The sequence below is a fragment of the Tyto alba genome, unplaced genomic scaffold, assembly GCF_018691265.1.
Source record: "Tyto alba isolate M040663 unplaced genomic scaffold, T.alba_DEE_v4.0 Super-Scaffold_22, whole genome shotgun sequence".
Lineage (NCBI taxonomy): Eukaryota > Metazoa > Chordata > Aves > Strigiformes > Tytonidae > Tyto > Tyto alba.
This window is the reverse complement of record NW_024881296.1, coordinates 41,035,156-41,056,962: the sequence shown is the minus strand read 5'-3', so window position 1 is coordinate 41,056,962 and position 21,807 is coordinate 41,035,156. Positions and strand designations below refer to the sequence as shown.

Below are 21,807 nucleotides of genomic sequence, written 5' to 3'. Positions count from 1 at the left end.
TACATACTTTCCCTATGAGAGGAGTATTGTTTCCATCTTATAAATCAAGTTTGACTATGTCTCTGATTCTGTACTTCCTGTTCATTATGAGTTAACCCAAGATTTCTCATTATCCAGCATTATTGTAGTTCGTATTTAAAAGTATTAGCAGCGTAGTGTGGCCTGCACTACTGTACTAGTTACATAATAAGATGGTGAGAGAACTGATTTTTAGGAAGGATGTCTGACAGTGAGCAGAGGTACTGATTTAGGGGGTTGTTGGCCTGTCTGTTTTGCAGGTGCTTAAAAACAGTGTAGCTATAGGTCTTTGCACATGAGAATCTGTTATATTAAATGTAGAAAGTTTGCTTTCAGTTTCCACAGGCTGTGCCTCTGTCTTAGCATGTGTAGTGCCAAACAGATTATTCTGCAAGCTATCCAGTGAACTATAATTTTACTGCTGTCTAGTTTTGCTGCATGAGCCCCACAGACGCACATATCTGGTTTTTGAATGTGGGGAAACAAAATATTTTTGAGTTGATTTTGAATCCTCAATTTAAATATTCTATTCACTTGCCTCATACCACTTGTCTTCCAGACAGTAGCTTTTTGTTCCCTGTCTCAACCAGAAAAATCTTGGGGGAAGATATTAAAAAAATTCTTGTAGTTCATTAAAGAGTGAAGAAATCTATTACTGTGTTAAGCCAACCACCTGAAAGGCACTTGTGAGGATAAAACTGATGAGATCCTTACTGTAATACCTAGAAAGATTTTGATCGTAAAGAGAAATGCTATGGAGGAGTAGCCTGTATTTAAATTTATGCACAATAAAGCATTCCAATGTGATATATTAATGCTTTATTTTGTGTTGTCTCATAAGTCCTAGTGCTTGAGTCTAAAGAATGAACCAAAACATTTTAACAGCTTGATTCATAGTTTAGTAGATAAATATGTACTACATGATCTAGCTGTGATGATGGGAATGATTTTGTGAATGCTCAGATATTTAATACTATATTTATAGCTGAAGAAAAAAGGCTTTTTAAAATAAGGCTGATTTTTAAAAACTCATGGCAAAAGAGCAGCATATTTTTATATGCATATTTCTATATCATAGTTTCATTGCTATAGACTTTTGAACAGGGAAAGAATGGAAGAAATACGAGAACATAGATGGTAGCTGAAATACATCAATTTGTACTGAACTGATAAGAAAATAGCATGTAGCAATGATGTTGCATTTTGGGATACTTTAATTTATAGTAAAGTTTGGGGTTTTTTATAATCTATTATGTGTTTCAGTGTCACAGAAAGAGACTTATCAGTATAGATGCTACTAATAGACTCTGGTCTGATATTTTTATCCTAAGGATAACTTCTGTCTTCTAGGGAAGCTTGGGAATTGGTTATTCTGCAATTACATGTTTCGAGGAGCTAATTTTTAACTTCCAGTGCCTTAAGGAAGGTATAAGTCCTTAAAGTAGGAATAGCTTTTCTTCTATGGGAATCAAAATGTTTTGTGCATGAATATGAATGCAGTTATATGTAGCAATTAGGTGCTGTATTAGTATCTGAATTAGCAGCTCTGGAATATAGCCAGTTTGTGGCCAGGAAAGCAGCCAATAGCCTGGAGGAGAAATGTTTTAATTAATATGTAATAACTGCTCTAGAGAGCGCTTGTTATTCTGGCAAGCTGCATTTCATATTACTTATTTGGGACAGTTGTAATTTTATTTAAAAAATGTGGAAGACATTTCATTGTACTTTTTTCATACTGAGTGAAAAAGTGTAAAGATGCTTGAAAATTTAGTTGAGCAAAATGAAGTTGACAATTACTTGGTTCTATGGAATATAATCTGTAGACATCAGTTTCTTCATAAGATCAAGAGATTGCAGCAAGGATTTTTTGCCTTAAGGAAATCAGTGATTTATACATGTGCTCTTCTGCTTATATTTTAATTATTTCTGGTGCTAGGTTTCTTCTCAAAGGATGAATACAGTAAGTTTTCTTGAACTATGCATCCATGTAAAGCTAGACTTCAAGAACGTACTTTGCATTAAATAATAAAGCTCTTCATACAAGATACACCAGCAGCATCTCTTTAAATGACAGCTTTAAGTTAGTATGAGAGTCTTGTGTCCTACAGAAATGTAATTTAAAGGGCTCCAGTTTTCATCGGGTAGATAAATGGTAAAGCACGGGCTCCCACTTCTGCAGTTTAATTGCAGAGTCATTCCAAAACACTTTGGATAAGGTTGCTGTCCTTCTTAACTGTCTGTTGTGTTGAAAATCAGTGGGGAACGTTTCTTCTCTTTTAGACTTTGCATGTCATTGCTTTAACAAAGAAGAGAGAATCAAGTTATAAGGCAGGCATACTTCTTTCATTAGTACCTGGAAGCATGAAGAGGCAAAGTCAGCAGGTTGTTAACTGAATGTGATTTGAGCTGAATGTTTTCACTTCAGGCTTTTATATTCCAATTATTTTATTAGCTGTATAAGCCATTAAAAAGTACTGTAAACTATTTGATCTCACTAAAGAGAATGCTAATTGAATCACAACCCGTGCTAACTGGAAATTAGGACACTGGTCTTGTATCTGTGGCTCTGAAGTAATTTAGTCTGTGATTTTATGCAAACTATTTAACCTCTGTTTAAGTTGCCCAGTTTCTTTACCTGTTTATCTCCACGAATGGGGTGCATGTACCTGTCCATGTGAGATTGGATTCTCATAATTTGTAATCTGTGGGCTTGTCTAGTGCCACAGTTGTCATTGTCTTCTCATACCTGGGCAGGAAGGCTGGCAGGAGGGTCAACTGTTCCTTGCTGCCTTCATACCACTGGGAATCTGAGGACATCGAGTCCTGCAGTGTCCACTTCTTGAGATTTAGCTGCCTTTTCTCTTGGCCTTGCAGATACCCCAGGTGCCATAGGTACTCTGTAATTCTTAGTGCTGCTCTGCAAGTCTTGCAGAGATGCTGAGGACTGTTCATGGTGGTGGAGCTACCAATTATTTTGAGGGGGGGTGTGTGTGCGTGTGACAAAGTCATGGACATTCTACCTCCTAGTGTTTGCATTTTCCTTTGGACAGCAGAACTGCAGGCTCTCTACAGCTCACTCTGGGAACGAGAAGTAAAGTGATGAGTCTTGTAGAAGCTGGACTACTTAGAAGCTTCGCAGCTGTCTGGTCTCCAGGCTGTATGAGAGCATGTGCTCCCTCCTGAGTCCTGTTCACAAGTTGTAGTTGGTATAATGTTGTCTTGCAACACCAAGAGCCATCTGGGCTGTAAAATGGGACAGATCTCAAAGTGATCTCCTGCCAAGGTGCATTTGAGCCTTCCTTGACTGCAGAGGAACAGAAAGGGCAGATCTTTCATAAATCTGGTCTTTGCCTTTCAGTCAGTGTCACAGGGGGCTCATTCTTCCTAGTCTTTTGTGCTATCCCTTCATACCCCTCGTGTTTCTGCTGCAGAGGTGCAAGGCTGGCAGGGCTATCTTGTCTAGGTTAGTTGTACCCAGGAAACGCAAGAAATACCATAGAAGTATGTCACTCTTCTTCAGATCGCACCTTGAAACTCCATTATATTTATCATAAGCTCAGAAGCCCTGCCCCAAACAGTTAGGTCATGGTTCATTGAGATAATTGTTTGCCCTAAAATAAAGGGTTTATTTCTTGTGCTCCCATTTCTGGTTTTCTCTAGCCATCTGTTCTCTTTGTAACCCCTTTCAAGGACAATTTTTTTGTTTGCTTGTTTGTTTTGCTGTGTCTTCCTTAGCACCTTGCACAATGAGGTCTTCATCAATGTGTAGGGCTCATAGGTGCTTAAACAACACTACTTCTAATACTGGTATCAATAGATATACTTGCAAATATCCTTCATTAGGTCTCTTGGTTATATTTTTTTTTTCCCCCAGATTATTTTATTTGCCCTTATCACTGAATCACAATTGTTTATCTAACTGTGTCTTTAGAAATGATTATTGCAAGCAAAATTATAGTTACACAGATTTAAATCTATTCCAGGTTGAGAGTTCTTTCATCCTGTGTACAATTAAAAAAGAAATTAGAATACTTCTTCCAATGCATCTTGCATCTGCAACTTTTTCCACTACCTGTTTAGAGCAATTTTTTTTTTCCCCAAGTAGATGGGGACATTTACCCACCTGAATATATTTGTTGTAACTATTGTGCTACAGCAGCTTGATCTACCTTTATGCCCTGGGAGAACTGTTAGGTGTAACATCAGTAATACATGTTTGAAAGATAGATTAGGTGAGAGCAGGTAAACGATGTGGTTCTGAACACCTGTATGAAGTCAAGCAAAAAGCTGACTTTTAATGTAAAATGAATGAAATTCTCTTCTACCTAGGTTATTTGCAGATATTTTTGGTACACGTGGAATAAAAACCACACTTGTGGCTGAAAATTCAGTGTAAACACCTGAACTGAATCTTAATGATCTAGACTCATTTCTAAACAAAGTACAGTTTTAACAACGTCTGTAAAGCTGGAGCAGTATCAGATGCAGCAACACTTTTCCATTATACATGGAAATGGTTGTGCTAGCTCAAGTTCATTTAAAGTAAAATCATATTCCTAATGTGTGTATTACAATATAAAGGCCTATTGTTGTTTGTTTACTCATTATTAATGTTCACTATGATCTAGATCTATGTAATTAAGTTAAATGGTTATTTTTTTTCAGGAAATTTAGCTGTTTAAAGTCATTAAAGTTTAGGATTAAATCAAGTGAACATGCTAATTGATGTCAGAATGGATATGGAGCCCCAAAGGTATCTTTAACGGCCTAGTAATCAGTTTGAATACTAGCTTAATTACTGGAGGAATAATTGTGGTGTGGGTTTTTAAGTCAAAGTAATAACTACTTCTTTAGCTAATTGTATTCTGTGAGCTGATAAAGTCTGAATCAGTTGATTACATAAATTGCTCAAGCTCTTTTACCATGTTAGGTAAATATATTTTAAAATGTGTTTAAATATTTTTAAAGCAGTTACCAAATTGTTACCCAACTTTTATCTAAAATTTTATGTTGCTGAACTAAAACAAATACTAGCTGAAAACTTAAATCCACAGGTCTTCTAAAATGCCATCTTTTTCTATTTTGCAGCATGGGTGAGTTCTCTTTCTATGGGGATGGTCTTCTTCTGTTCTCCAATAGTCAGCATATTCACAGACCTGTTTGGTTGTCGAAAAGTAGCTGTTACTGGAGCTGCAGTAGGGTTTGCTGGACTCCTGTCAAGTTCTTTTGTAAGGTAAAAAATTATTTTCTTTACACTTGAATTCTTTTATCAATTTTGCAGTGTAAAGGTAATGCCGATCCCATCAACACGATATGGAGTAAGCAGTGCTACTTGATATTATCTGAGTAGAAACCTTGCTTTAGTTGTTTGTGTCTTTCTAACTATGATTTGTGAAAACTCCAAGTGGTCCTTTCAACTTCAAAAGTAATTTAAAAAATATAATATAACCTCTTAACAGTGCTCCCTATTTAACAGGAGCCACTATGTATAAATGTATCAACAGCAAGACTAATGCCATAAGATCAACAGCTGGATAAACTTGTATGTTTGCTTCATGTATGCTGTTTTCTAGCAGGTATATAAACATTGATCTGTCTTCCCCCACGCCCCTGGCCCTGTCCCTTCAATTTGCTTTCAAAACACTGTTTTAATGTTGATAAATATGCAGTAGGACCTCCAGGAACATGTTAATGTTCTAGTAAAATTTGATGTTTTCTTCTATTCTCACTGGTACAATTGCCAAACACAGAAATAGGAAAAACCTTGGTGTAATGACATAGGGCTTACTGGCTTTATTAAGAAAACCTCAGTTCTTTCTTGTGTTGAAAAAACTTGAACAGTAGTTGAAGTGTAACCTGGATCAAAAAACCCACTGATTTCATACATTTATGTAACTTTTGCAGAATAAATCCTAAGAAGTTCAAGAGCAGCTGATTTGTTGGATATGCCCAGTAGAAGATGAGGAAATGGGAAATTTACTCGCTCATTCTAGTCATCAGCAGAAATTGGTTAGTGAAGATAGGATACGAAGTAGCAGGAAAATAAGCCACAGTTACCTCTAGTTCTTAGTCTGCTTTTTCCCCACCCTTATCAGTATAAGCACAGGAACAATCAAAAGCAAAATTTAGAAGAGCTTCCTACACAGATGATAATATATCTATACAGACAGGTTTGTGAGAATGTGTTTTCTCTGCCTGTACTTTGAACCAGATAGCTGTGAGCTGGCTGTGATCTGGATGGATGAAGAGCCATGCAGTGTGGGACTGACTATGCCTGAGCTGATATGTTTAGTTTCAGCATATGTCCTCCTAATGTGAAAACTTACCCACAAATTTACAGGACGAAAAGACAAATAGTTCTGTCTTAAGTATAGAGACTAGTGTTTATACTTGGAATAACCTGTTTTTATGGGAAAAAGAAAGCTTTGTTTTCTTGTTGCTTCAGCAAGTTTCTGCTTTCTATTTTTTTTTTTTTTCTTAATCCAAGTGCACATACTTTGCTTAATTCATTTTTATTAAATCAAACAAAAACTCGACTTCCTGATATGTTTTAAGAGGCTTGTTACCACAGGTGAGATAAACTGAAAGAACGCAACTTGGAAAAGTCTTTCTTCTTCCTTGCTTCCCAGTAGTGTGCGAAGTGATGAATACTAAACCAATCTTATTATAAATTAAATCCCTGGATAAAGGAAAGATGTTTCCTTCTTTGAACAAAATGCTGTCATCCTTGTGTTTCTCTGATATCCAATGGAACAAGGCCACAGCAGAGGCATGCAAAAGCAAGTTATTTTGTAAAGGTTTTAAAAATATTTTAGCTCATTTGAATTTTGTTTTAGAATTTGAGTTGTTCTGTTAGAGGAGGGGTGAATTCGTGTTAGAGTACACGCCATGTTAATGTGCCTTCTTGGTGTTTCCTTATGGTACTTACACTACAGTGACTTGTGCCTATGATGTTATCAGTTAATTGAGGGAGCATATTTCAGATACAGAAGTCAATGTTCTAAAAGTAAAATACTGTACAGTAGATAAATGTAAATATGATTTACTGCTTTTGTTACATACTGATTTCTTAATATAAGTTTTATCTCTTCGGAAGCTGAGATGTAAGAGTATTTGTAATGCAGGAAGATATTTCACTATATGTCACGCTGCAAAGTCTTTGACTGAATCTACAGAGGGAAGCTAAAGTTCTTTGTCCTTTACCGTATTATGTTCCTCTTCTCATTTTATAACTTATGCTTTTATTTTTCCTGGTTATTTTCTATTGATAAAGGTAATTGGTCTTTCCCCCTTACATTGTTTCTGCTGGCTTACCTTGTGTATAATCAGTCTTGGAGATTGCTAGTTTAATGTAGAAAGCAACAATATTATTTTACACAAATATTCTTTTTCACAATCATACCCAAAACCAGAGTTGCTGGTGTCAGACCTTTGTCAGTCAAATACTATTTTCTAAGAATTTCTGTAATTGCATGCAAAGCTTTGTAGAGTGTATTTTGGTACAGAGGGGGGCTGGCAGGTAACATTCTACAATGAGAAGCACTACATAAAGCATTCATACTTCTTAAAAAAAAAAAAAAAGTTAATATACTGGCTAACAGGTTAAATGTTTTTTTGTGATGGCTTTAAGAGCAGGCGTTAGCTGATAGAAAAAAACCCAGGGTTCACGGAAAACCTAGTATTAAGAAAACATTTCTCACACATTGCCTCCTTTATCTAAATGTAAAAAAATGTCTCTTTTGACTCATTAATACTATAATGCTAAGTTAATTATACTAACACTGTTATTTCCTACTTTTAAGATTTCTTGCACAAGTACCTTTTAATGTCCCATGTCTGCCTGTAACCTCATACGATGGCTCTGCTTCATTTCAGTTGTATGGTAGATGGTAATGGTGGAGAACCTTCTGATGAAGATCCTCCTTAATATGAGCTGAAATATTGCATTCTTTATTGATCTTTTTTTTCCTATTTCTTTCCTAGCGTATCCAATATCTGGATCAAAACACTGAATTTAGAATATTTAATAAAAAGGGGATTATTTGTTTAAAAAAATTAATACCAAAAAAGCCTATCATTTGTTAATATATTACATTACCAAAACATGACAGTATTTTTGTTTTACTTTTCATTATTAGTGATGTTTACTACTTTTGCTACTGTGTTTTCATAATAGCTATGTAAATACTTGATTTTTTGGGGGATTCATAAGGAGTGTTCAGCATTATGTTTGAACTGCTAGCACAGTGAAGAAATGTGTAAATCAAAACAATATAATTTTTCTTTGGAAAAGAGACAATGAAAACCCCAGCAATAGTTGAACTTACATTTGGCTTGTTCATCCTGACAATGATTTTAAAAACCTTTTTTTTTAGTCAGACTACTTTGTGTCATTATACTTAAATATAATTTTGCTTTTTTACCTGCTTAGTGACTTCTGTGAAGTTTTCAGTGGAAGAAAATAGACTAATTATTGAATTAAGTTGGCAGTGTATTTCAACTATGAGGACATACAAACTCTTAACTTCTGTAAATATGTCAATTCATTGAAAACCTGTCTTGCATGTGGTAGGCCAATGTGAGCCTACAGTGTTGTACAAAACACTAATGATTTTTAAATTTTTTTCTTTTGATATAGCACCATTGAACCTCTGTATTTCACCTACGGAGTCTTATTTGCCTGTGGCTGCTCATTTGCGTACCAGCCATCCTTGGTCATTCTTGGGCACTACTTCAAGAAGCGCCTGGGACTAGTGAATGGCATTGTCACCGCGGGCAGCAGCTTGTTCACCGTGTCGCTGCCCTTCCTCTTGAGAGTTTTGATCGATTCCGTTGGCCTATACAACACCTTGCGGGTCCTGTGCATCCTTATGTTTATTCTGTTCCTGGCTGGCTTTACATACAAACCCCTTGTTTCCAACACCAAAGACGAGGAGGGAGGAAAGAAGGGAAAGTTCAGATTTCCTCCTGAAAAAAAGATCTGCAATTTCTCCGTTTTCAAAGTTCCCAGTTACCGAATCTGGGCTTTCGGGATCCCAGCCGCGCTCTTTGGATACTTCGTGCCTTATGTTCACTTGGTAAGCAGATGTTTCTTCCTACATATGTTGTATTTAAAACTGCAGCTATTTCCCTTTGTGTTACGGACTAAGAAAATGATTGGTGATAGGAAGCAACAGTTAAAGTGCAAGTTGTGTTGGGGAGAAATGTGAAATTAATTTTGATGTTGCCTGTGATTAAAAGAGGGTTCTAATCAGAACTATTAGTTGAGCCAGTTCAAATTTTAGTTCCTCGTTCTCAATCTAGGGTTTAAAATACTTTAACTGTGAAAAGAGACATTTGAAAAGTATTCTCTATTATTCCAAAGAGAATTCTTTATTTTGGTACTCAGCTGCATACATTGCCAGTGATACTTGTTCCATTATTCCTCTGAAATGCACAAGTAAATAACAGAAAATGAGTAAAACTTCTAATTTTTGCTCCTTTAAATTGAGGTATGTTTGTTAAATTGTACATTTTTACTGTACCTTTTCCAGGTTTATTAAAAGCAAAATACTTGGATTTTTCTGTGTCTCGAACTTCAACTTTGTAGTTTACCACTATAGCGCCGACATAACAGATCCTGTTCTCTGGTGCTTCCAGCTGCCAACTCAGCTGGTTTTTATTGCCGTCTGCAGTAACTGATAGAGCTTTAGCTTCTGATGATGGGGAAGCTGTCAATCAGCCATTTCTTATACATATACTAAAGTTAATTTGTTTCCCTAGCAGAATTTATTTTTTTTCTGTAGTACACTTAATGTAAGAACTTCTGATGCAACTGGAAGATGCATTACATGAGGCGTATCTGGCTGGCACTCATTGCACAACTTAAATGGTGAACTGTTTTTGAATGGCTTGCTGGTGGTGCTGGCTAAACTCAAGTGGTGCAAACCAAAAGGCTTGAAAGGGAAAGGGGAAAAAAAAAAAAGCCCACAGCCAGCAGTGGGATGCTCTATTTAGACCATTATACATCCTCATATTCAAGTAGTACATGGTAGAGAGCATGGACTAGTAGAACGAGTACCCACTATGAAAACAGAAGGATCATATTAATATTTATTATTCATCCATGATAGAACAGTAAGTTTAATGGTAATAAATGCCTTGAATTCTGTCAGAAATCTTCAAGTCCTTAAAAGCCCACAGGTTTGTATGTAATATAGCAAATGGTATCACTGCTTTCTGGTAATACATCGGTTAGATTACTGACTCTGCATCAGACACTTATTTTAAAAATTACCTTAGGATGGGGGCTTGGGTTTTTTTGAGCAGTTGTAAACTGACTTTTATTCATGGCTAGATCTTGTTACTTGGTTTTCAAACGTGTAGATCTTACTCTATAGCACATGGAATTAGACTATTTCAAAGGATTGTACAATCAGATGACTAAGCTATTACGACATCTTATGCTATTTTCCCATAAGTTTTGGAGAGATGTTTTGAAATAAAACAGTTCTCAGAGGAGTAGAAGGGAAGTGGTGTAGAGAAAGCTATTGGATAGATTGTAAATGATTGTTAACACTTGCAGGGAACTGAAAAACAAAAATCTATATGAGCTATCATATAGAACCTCTAAAATACATTTATTTTACAAAAGGCTTGTAATTTTTTTACCAAGACACTTGTATGAATGCTTCTTGTCTCTACATTGGACTAAAGCTTCTGGACAACTTGTAGAGGACAAACACCTTTTTTTTTTTTTCTTAATATTTCTTTTTATAGTGTGCTTTCACTCCTGTTGAGTGTTTCCCTCCCCCCTGCATCAGATTGGCACAAATTCTGATTGCAAAATACAGCTCCAGTACAGGAAAACAACTTGATCAAGGCTGTTTCTAATATAATGTTTGATAACACTATAAAACTATTCCAAAGTACAGTTAGAATCTAATATTTTAAAGATTACATCAAAATTATACTAGGAGATTTAAATTCCAGGTTTTTTTTTTGCTCAGAGTATCAGAGGAGCCATGAAGCTTAACTATTTATAACATAAAATTTTCAGTGGCAGTCAGATTGCTTTGTATGTCACTTTTGAGAGGGGAAGCTTCACCAGCTCTTAGGAACCCTTCCATGATAAGTTTTATTATCAAAACCTCCTCCTAAAACACACAACTTTTTGTTTTAATTTATTTGTCTCTAAATACTCACTTTTACTGTAGAATTTTCTGGTTGTCCTGTAAACTAGAGGAAAATCTTCTCAAAGGTAGAGTAAGCTCCCACTACTTTTAAATAAAACAATTCTAAACAAGAACCTTAGCTTTCATTCTTGGTTTTTCAGATAGCATTATTAAATGGAAAATAGGTTGATTTTTTTTTTTTCCTTTAATCTTTTAAAACATGTGATTATTTATGATTCAGATTTCTATCCAAAATTTAATTTAGGTACCTTTCAATATACACAAAGAATCCATGGAGGATTGAGGTACTACTTAGCTTGTGTTATATACCGAGGACTCTTGACCGTACTCTGAAATATTTAAAGCTGAAACCAAACCTTGATCAGTGAGTATGATAGGAATGGTAAGAAACAGTATGAGTTGGAATAAAATTTCATGTGTTTATACTGATAAAGAAACTACATAGGTACCATCCATGTCACATTTCTGTTTGCTTATGTATAGGGTCCATTAGGTATTATGTAAGTGCTCACTTAATATTTCCGAAATCTTGACATACAAATATTTTAATAAAGTAATCCCTAGCTTTACTGATGTTGAAATGGAAAATTAAAACTTGAATTTCATAAATGGCAGTATTCCCACTTCCAGAATGTATATTTTTCTAACCTTCAGCCTTGGATAAGTGATCAGGATAAAAAGAGTTTAATATCTGCGGGTCATATATTTAAGATTATTTTATAATTATTTTGTATGTCATTGCCAAGGATGGATGTATCCTCAGTAGCAGAAATCTTTGTAATAGAAAGGAGGAGTTTGAATTGCTGTGTTGGAGGACCTACAACCTGTAGTTGTAGGACTAACAGTAAACGTGCTGCTTGGAGCTTGAAGAACGATGTGTTCTTGCAGTAAAACCCATTATTTCTGTAATTATTTCTACATAAACCTAAACTCATTCAAGAATTTAGGTCTGCTTTTAGAACTAAGCAAACACCCCTCTAACTCAAATTTACTAATGCAAAAAGAAAGGAATTGAAAGAGGTATTCATTTTTATGAAAACATGAGTAAGTGAGGAACCATAGCATTTATTACTGGTGGGCAATGAGGGGGAGTATTTAAAACCTTAGAAAGTGTCTGGATCTGTTTGAGAAATTGAATAGATCAGTGTTTATGAAGGAACAGCATGGATTCTGCCCTTCAACACAGATACTTCAACTCAGTAGATAGCTCTGGGCTTTTTCTATCCTAGTTTTGTCTGCTTTTGATAAAAAAACCACATTTTACATACTTCCAGATGAGTCAAAGGCTATAAGAAAAAAATAACTTTTTGCTGGTACATCTACCAAACCAGAGATTACTTTCCTCAGCTTTTGAAAATGAAAGTTACTATTTTTTCATTGTTTACTGCATTTTTAAAATTGTAGCAGTACTGGAAAAGGGATATGATACTCGGACAAGTGACAGCTTCTGTTATGCTAGAACTCTTGAAATTTTCCCTCTGTTAGGGTTGGTCGGTGGTAGCGAGACTGCTCGAGTGGGATGCTGGTTGCAGGAAAAGTCACTTGCACGTGGAGCCTCCTACCCACAGCTCCTCCCTTAGCCCTCAGACCTGGTTCCTGTACTTGCCAAGTCCCGTTTTCCCCCACCTGGAAAGGCAGTTGCTGCCAGTGTCTTGACTCTCTGTGACAAAGCACAGGTGCCCCCAGGCCCTCCTGTTAGGGTCCTCGTGTGTCACCAGGTAGCTGCAGGTGGCAGGCTTGGTGTGCGCTGGCCACTGCCCGCCAGCCGCCCGGGCTTCCCAGGCAGGGTCTCCTGAGGCCAGCTCCCATTTCTGTTTGTTTCTCTTGCCTTTGCTGAAGCATGCTGGAAAGGAGGAAGCGTGTTGTGAAACTTGTAGTGAGGAAGAAATTAAAGCTTGCTTTGGGCTTTGGAATAAAAAAATTAGCCAAGTCTTTGCAATTTTAGCCGTCTGTACTGTATTTGCTAGATAAGAGTAAAAGCTGTTAAAAGCAGAGAAGATAACCTGCTAATGAACTAGGCTCTAAGTAAAATTAAACAAATCAACAAATTAATTATATGACGTGCTAGATAGGATTCGTATCAAGGAGCTGGCAAGAATTACTAGTCCCTGACTGGTAGATATCAGCTGCATGCAAAAGTGGCATCATATTCCTTTTGGCTCTTGTAAGGGAGAACCAAGAAGGGAGAGCTTTTCTTATCCCAGTTTATTTGGTGTCAAATTCCATTAGTAGGTGTTCCATTCCATGTGATTTGGGGGAATTGGGTTGGGAGAAATACTATAAATAGGTTTTGACTTAATTTTATTATATACTTTTAATTCAGATCGAGCTTGCTAGGTCAAGTCTGTTGAAATTTGATATAAGGTCACGTTTTAGGTAGTTTAAAAGATACACTGTTGCTTTTTGGGCTTTATTTAACAGGGCAAAAAGAAGCACTGCTTAAAATGGATGTCGTCACTGCTGCAGTCTTTTCTAAATAGTGACTAAAGTCAATACTAAGGTTCAGTAGTTCAGGACTATCTTAATTAGGATTCATTTGCAAAAAAAGGGGCCCAGTATTGTGTATGTTTTGATATAGCAAAGTTCAGCCACTATGAGGAATACTCGTAGGGCTGAATATCTTATTAACACTCCCAGTGCAGTGTTTCAGTCCTGTAGTAATTTGTCTTGGGACATTTACAGAATCTCCATTGATTCAGTTTCAAACAGAGACATGGTTTGGTGTAGCAGCTACTTTTATTAAATGACTCTTGCTAATGATAGGTCCTGTCTTACAGTATATGACACCTTGTATGATGAAAAACTGAAGAACTGAATAGTTGGCAAATAGTGCAAATATTTATTGCAGGTTTTACTTTTAAAAAAGCAACTGGATGGTAGACAATGCAATAAAAATGTGAATTGATAAAGTTTACCTTTCTAAGTCTAAATCTTTTTTTATAATGAAAATACATACTCTTAAAGAATGGCTGGATCTATTTGAAAATTATGCTTATTATTTAAATATGGTTATAGGCTTGTATACAAAGCTACTAATTAATTGATAAGCAATGTGAAAGTTACCATAACACTGACTGTACCCTTAAAATTTCAGAATAGCTCAGGAAAAATAGATTTCAATATTTCTCACCCTGCTTTGCTTCCTATTTCTTAATTTACTGTGTAAATTTAACTTTTGATGCTTATGCACATTCACATTCCACGATGGATACATACTTGCATACGTAGAGATTTTTGGTTAGCAGTAGCTATGTTGACTGCATGTGTTCTGTGTCTGTGTACTTCATGTTTAAGATATGAAAAAAATAGTGTGTACCTGGCCATTTTTTCCAACAACTTTCATGGGAGAATCTGTTTTGGGAGACAGATTTAAATACTGGATTTATTCCCCTCCATAGATAGATACTGAAGATTCAGTGTCTCCGTGGTTCTCTGAATCAGCATATGCCAGGAGTAGGTTCAGCTAGACCTCAAAGGAACAGGGAAGTGAGACTGCAGACTTAATGCTTGGAAAAAATAAGTAGATACTGCTTCAGATTCTAGAAACTGCCACTGAGAAACAAACATCACCTTGGACTGCTGTAAACTTTTCATCAACTCTATTGGAAAAGAAAATGCATCTCGCGTGAAAAGTAGAGGCTTCTGAGCAGCTGGCCAGCTGGAAGTTATTTCAGAAAGTTATAGCAGCTCCAGGACCATTGTTAGGTACAGACACTCAGGCTCTGGTGGCATCTTATTTGAAAACATGAGATTTACTGGCTCCACTGGTAAATTGCCTTTTCAGATTCTTGGGGAAATTTTGTAACAATGAAGTGAAGGTTTAGCCTCCAAATATGCTTGGCTGCCAGCAGTGGACACTGTGTAGCTGTTTTTCACTGGGAAATAAAAACGTGCCATAGTGTATGTCCTCTGTGGTGCTGTGCTTTGCTGTATGAAAACCAGGAACACACTGTTTGGAAGAACTCAGAGGAGATTCCTTGTTCCCCACGGTATTATATGTTGCATGAAGGAAATCAGTTCAGCCGCTTTGTCGTCTTATAGACCTTAAGAATGGCTGAGAAGAAGCACCAGTGATGACGAGCATTCTGACCAGGCCACTGATCCCCTGCTCTGCTCAGCCCACAAACAGCTGTGACAGGTTGGGGACCTTGCTGTGTTTCCTTTGGAGAACACTCGGCCCATTCTGAGCATTTGAGTCAGCATTACACAGAATACATCTCTCTCATCTGGATAATCCTTTCAGTTCATTACCTTCCATGATCTTTCAATTGTCCTTCTAATGATATCTTGTATAATGTGAAGTTTCCTGGGAAATAGGAAATTACTCACTTTCATCTCCAAAAAATAACAGGTTTGGGGAAACTTGTTCATCTGCAAACTGAAGTTAAATGTAAGTGAGAGACTGGGTCTTACGTCTCAACTTTCAGAATTCAACATTTCCATTACATTACCACATGTGAAGTTCCTTAGCTCGTGTTAGGTCAAAACCATTACCAATATCAGGGCCCTTCTCATCTGAATTATTGACGTCTTTGAGGATTTTAACTGATATCTTTTGAGGTAGCTGACTAATACAGACAGATCTTCTCTACAGGAAATATTTAGTGGTGAAATACTTAGAGATCTGGTCAAAGAGCTCAGTAGGGTCTTTAAACCTCGGAGGTCAAACCTTTTCCCTTGGCATAATGAAGGTTATGGTGTCCTCTTTGGTTTCCATGTTAGCAAGGGTGTACCTCTCTTGCCTGTTCACGCTTGCAAATCAAAACACAACAGTGAAGGTGTACATTGTGCTATGTGCCAGGCTGTATCTGTGATCACCAATGGGCTGTTGAACGTTGGCCTGTTTCGCAGGAAGGTATTTCTTATATATATGCTTCTGTGTTCTTGACGTTCTAGAAGAGTTCAGTAAGTGTCTGTGGGGGACCGCCTGTTGACATCCAGGTCATCTAGTTCACTGAGGGAAGCTCACTGGTTTTAGAGACACACACACAGTGCTCTCAAAATGTAAACTGCCTTTTCAGAACTCATGAATCTGTTTTCTGTATAATCTCTAGGCTTAAAGACAGCTGTGGTCAATACTGCAGTTGTATTTTCTGTTATCAGGGAGAAATGTCATGGTGGTTCTGCTGTATACAGGAGCTTTAAAGCAACGTATTTTAGATATCTCGTCAGAACAGATGATGAGCACTTTAACGACTAAATCATTTAGGCAGTCTGCTGCTCAGATGGAAGCTAAACTGTGTTCAAACTCTTCACCATCCTAACAAGACACACATTTTTTTAAATTCCTGGGAGTGATACGGAGATAGTTGGAATCTCTGTAAAGTACTTATTAGTCATAAGAACTTTTTAATGCATATAAACAAACAAATTTTTCTAGACTGCATCACAAAATCAGACAGCTCAGATAAATATTAGTCCGTCTTCTGTGTGGCTTAGTCCATCTCCAGATCTTCTGCGTTTGTTACTTTGAAGTTGTTGGGTCTAGTGCTGTGCCCACATAGTCTGTCCTCCAACAAAAAGATAGTGCTGTCTGCTGGTCTATACTTCTTATCTCTTGCTGGAACACCCATTTTGTTCCTGTTCTTTAGCTAAGAAAAGCCTCCTTTTTCACTTTAGAAACAACATCATGAACAGGAGGATGTGCTGGTTTGGATTATATAGGATGCAGATTTTTTGACTCTGCCCCTTTTTCCCTCTGTAGTGGAAGATCCTTGCCTTCATGTGATTTAACTGTTGTACAACTGTTTTATCACCTTGGACTGCCTTCTTAAATTGAACCAGGACGATTTGCCCTTCAGCTCTGTTCTTTACCAGCCAGCTATTTTGACTTGTCTCTACCCATTTCTCACTGTATATCAGTGACGTGCCTTGTTGTTATTAAGAGATCAAGTTCTGTTGTGCAAATTCAGTGTTTGAACCTTTGCACCCTAGAACATGTGCCAGTAAAAACTGCCTTCCCATGCAATCAACTTGAAGAAATGAAGATCCAAGCTCTCATGGGGATCCTCTGTAGCCACAACTTTTCTAAGAACTTATCTGAAATTCTTGCTATGTACTTTGAAAAGTGAATTCACTTCCATATACTCAGTTTCTAAAAGCCTTTATTTATTCAGGGCAAAAAAGTCTTTCTATTCTGCCCATCCAGAAAAATAGCCGTTTTCCACTTTTAAACTTCACCCTCCCCAAGCAAGTTTTGGGTCATTAAGAACTTTACTGGAAGATATGAAGGGTATAGAAACCACCCAGGAGTCTCCGACCAGACCTGAGCTGCCGTATCAGGACAAACTGTAGGATACTCAGGGTGAATCTCACTGCAGTAGTTGCTGTTCTGCCCAGCAAGACCCTCGTTGTCATCCATAACACTGCAGCTTACAAGTATTTCTGTAACTCTTCAAGCCTTCCCTACTGATGTTGTGTTCCCTAAATATTGTCAGGTGTGACATCTCAAGATTAGACCCCTCATTTGAGAAACCAGAGTTTCGGTTGCTGACCTTGCAGGCATGGTCATCTCAGCACAGAGAATTGCTTTGTGTTCTCTGCAGTGGGACATGCATCTGCTCAAGGAGCCAAAGTAGAGAGGGGTTACATCCCTTGCAATAAGCGAAGCTCTTCAAGTTGTGCATTCTGTGTGTACAGTCCTAATCCTGCACCTCTCTCCTCCCTTTGTCCTGTGACCCTGGATTCCACAGTGGAGACAAACAGAAGCACAGATACAAATGCTGTCCTTTGTCTGAGTGCAGAGCATGATGAAAAGTATGATGTATGCTGTATGGACTCTAGTAACCAAAAATCTCTAAACATAAAAAACACATGCATATCCACAGTAAAGTGCATACACATAGCGCATCTTGAAGAAATTCAATTCTTGTAAGGTAAGTGTCTCTGTCTTGTGAACCACTTGTATTATGTAATAAATTTGCTACTTTCAAAATGTTGTGTAAAATGATGTTTAATATCTAATTGGTATGTCTGGATTTTTTTACGCAAGCTGGAAAAAAAAATCAGCATTCATCACTATATTCACTTGCTTTATGGTCTGCTGTTCAAGAAACCTGTTCATTTCTTCAGATCTCCTACATCAGTCATTTGTCTGAAGTCTACTACATCTTTTATTTCCCAGAATCTGCTGTTTTGTAGTGATAGGATAGTATCTTTTAAGTTACGTCAGTACTAACAGATAACTGTGTCAAACAGGTATTTCTCTATACTGTAGATAATCTAAAAAAGTTAAAACTGTAGGTATAAGCTGTCAATTTTAACACTATTACCTTTCTCATTCACTTAGTCCACCATATTTCTGTCTCCAATGGAAGACTAACAAGGCACTGGTTTTGTAAAGGTCCAATGTAATTATTAAGCAGATATTTCTGAGACCCCAAATCTTCAGTGGCTCCCCATGCTTTACTTGCTTTTCTAATCTTTGCATTTATCTCCCTTCAGATCTCAACATCTGCTGCAGTTTGACTGCCCAGGTTAGTGAAATTTTCCCCCTTTATCCACTTCTGTAATTATCTTGTGCACCCATTTCTTTCCCAGTACTCCTCAATGTTGACCTGGCAGTATTTATTCTTTGCTAGATTGTCCACTTTTGATATTGGGGGGGGTGGTGGGAAAAGAAATAAAAGATTTCCTACTTTATACATGTAATTGCTATGAAAGCATATTTAAACTATGTTTTCCAAATAAATACTAGAGAAGAATAAAAATCATAAGTATAGAAAGAATAGAAGCTGGAAAGAATCAAACACGTTTTCTGTTTCTTCAGAAGTAAAAGTAAATGAAAGGTTACAAAAAAAATATTTTAGGTAGCAGGTATACTCGGGTACAAACAATGAGATGATGTTGAAGGATAAGAATGAAGCAGTCTCCCTCAGGTCTGTGCGATACTAGCAGATTGAAAGGTCTGGGTTAGATTATCTCCTTTCTCTACCAGCACTAGTTAATGTACTCTTGCATAAAGCAGACTGTTCCAATAGCAAATGGAGCATATTGTTTGAAATCAGATTAAACTGTAAAGTGTATTCTCCTTTTTTTTAAACTCTTTTTTTATTTTTGAAAATGCATTTTAATGGTAAACTCAGCATCATGTCTTTGGATGCTTGAAGCATCTTGACCTGAACTCGATTTTTGAAGCTCCACAAATGCCCAGAACCTTGAGAACATAGTTGATGGTTTTTCCCTGCTGTCCTCATGGAGAGTTAAAAAAAAAACCTAATCACCAAAATTAAGTGATGAACCTTCCTTCGCTCATATACAGACCAGTTTTTGTGTCCAGTTTCTGCTCCAAGAGCAGCTGGATAGAAACCCTCTTTGCTTTTTAAATCCTATTCAGACTTGTGAATGTCTTTCCATGTATTTTGAATTTTCCTTTTAGTAAATCCTGGAACCTAGCTCTTTTCATTTGATTGCCAGTAACTGTCAAGCTACAAGCTATTTTTCAGGTTCTTTTCTGATGATTGATTTAAAATTTGTCAGTAGTACTGAGTGGAATATTTCCTAGGAAAAGGGAGAGGTGGTTTTGGATCACTCCAGGCAGGAAAGAAAACGAAACATAAATGTCTGTATCCTGAGCAAGGGTTATATCTCTGTATGAGGAGGAGAGACTATCATTATAACTTCTTTTTGTTGTGTTTTAAATGAAAGTATGACTACTTGATTCAGTTTCTCTGGGCCCTGATTTGGTAGATACTTGGCAGTGTATTTGGGACTTCCATCTAGAACTGAGACTCTTGCAAGAGATTTTTTTTTTCTTTCCCAGTAAAATGAGATGGGCCCTTCACCCAGCTCTGTGAAAGCAGAGGTGATTATGACCACGTCCGCAAGTAGATTTCTAATACTGAAATATTATGGATGCCCTCAGAGTTATGTGGCAGCTGAATAAAGGTTTGAGAATCTATGTTTTGGTGTTACCCAAGTCCTACGGTTTAATGAGTTTAGTCCTGAGAGACTTGATAAAAGTAGCACAAATTCTGCTGTGGAATAAGGAAGCCAACCTTTCTTAGAAGGTGACAGTAGCATTGTAACATGTAGGTAGATGAATGAATCCCTATTTTACTCACCAGTTTAACTCCAAGCTAGTTGCTTATCATGTTGTTCTTCGAGATATGTAAGAAATACAGTCTCTATGTTTGTAAATTTTAGAAGGGCCTACTGTAATAAGATGCCTTCTTTTTACACAAATGAGTTGTATAATCTCAACTGATAATCTTATCGTTAATTCTAGCGGTGAGTTGAAAAATTTACTTGAGGTAACAGCACTGTTTTGTAAAATGGAAACCCATCGTTTTGTAAAAACTTTTTGTTCCTGGCTAATTACTTTCACTAATGCAAATAAACACTTACTTTGATTCTGATCTTAGTCCAGCTTCCAGTGTTTCTCTTTGCCTTTGTCATCTTCCTGTCAGAGTAGTTACAGAACACGAGCTCTCTCCTGATAAATGTTTCAGTACGGTAGATTCCAGAGACCTTGAATCAGTTTCATAGATGTCTTTCAAAATGTTTTTCAAGCTGAGGAGTACTCACCTCACTTGACTTGAATGAAGACCTTTACTTTGCCTGACTAGTTCTTACAGTCCAAAAATAAGAAGCCTCTCCAGAGAGTAATTTGGAGCATCAGGGTCAGGCATCTGAATTGTCTCTCCAAGAATAGTTTTTTTTTTTTTTTCTTGGTATCAGTTAGGAAGACTAGCTGGCTAAGGCAGATGCCTTAAATTCAGCAGTGAGAAGACATCCTTTTGTGACATGTAGGTGCTGTAGCAACACAGTATTCTGATAAATGTCTGGCTTGTTGTATTATAATGGTGTTAGCACTTCCCCTTTTCCACTTACTACTTCATTTCATTGGTTAGCACACAGTCCTACTTGTCCTGCTACATAGTTGACTGTAAGCTTATCTTCAGCTTTGCCGAACTGAATTGCCAAAAGCTAAATATATGCTTTCTATGAAATTAATGTAATGTTTTCATCAATGTTTAATTTAGGCAAAAATAAGGACGGAAATTAGGTATTTAACTGAAGTAACTATAACTACCAACAGTTCTTAGTTTAAAGAAAATCACTTCTCTTAGCATATCTTTGCACTTACTTCTGAACAAATAGTATATGCTGTTATGTTCTTCTCAGTATTCTATTATTTTTCTTTTTAAACTAGGCTAATGAAGGTTGACCGTATTTGTTTGGAAGTTAAGGCCAAAGCACTATCATCACTAGACAGAATAATACAATAGATGTATTTTTCTTTTTAGAGTTGAAGATGACTAAACTGGATGTGTAGCAGCAGACTTGTATTAAAATTTTACTTAAGTATGGCTAAATAAAATTAATCCATACTCTAAGCTTTTAGTTTAATATTATAGAGAGAATGAAGTTGCTATATTAGGTTTTAGTTGCTTCACTTCTGCTAGCTGCTCTGAGAATCCATCTTAAATTGTGTTTACAACAATTAACCAAAGTGGTTTTTTAAGTAAGTCCAGTGCATACCATGTTAATCATCAGCCGTTAGTGGAGTATTTTCTTCTTACTTCAGGTATTTATACAGGATATCTTAATCCGCTGTTTTGATGTTCCATAATTTCTTAATCATAGCATATCATATAATATGCTCAGTTTTAAT

General features: G+C 36.8%; 1 protein-coding gene across 4 annotated transcripts in view; it reads left to right on the top strand.

The window, feature by feature from the left end:
• The window catches only part of SLC16A10 (solute carrier family 16 member 10), a 79,156-nt gene that overhangs the window by 40,124 nt on the left and 17,225 nt on the right, over positions 1–21,807 (top strand). For all 4 annotated transcript variants that reach the window (XR_004408592.2, XR_004408591.2, XR_004408590.2 and 1 more), the window contains exons 2-3: positions 5,107–5,251; positions 8,657–9,095. Coding sequence is in view for 1 of the 4 variants with exons in the window: in XM_033002906.2 (XP_032858797.2) it covers positions 5,107–5,251; positions 8,657–9,095 (584 nt within the window). In the remaining 3 variants the exon portion in view is untranslated. The remainder of the gene's footprint in view (positions 1–5,106; positions 5,252–8,656; positions 9,096–21,807) is intronic.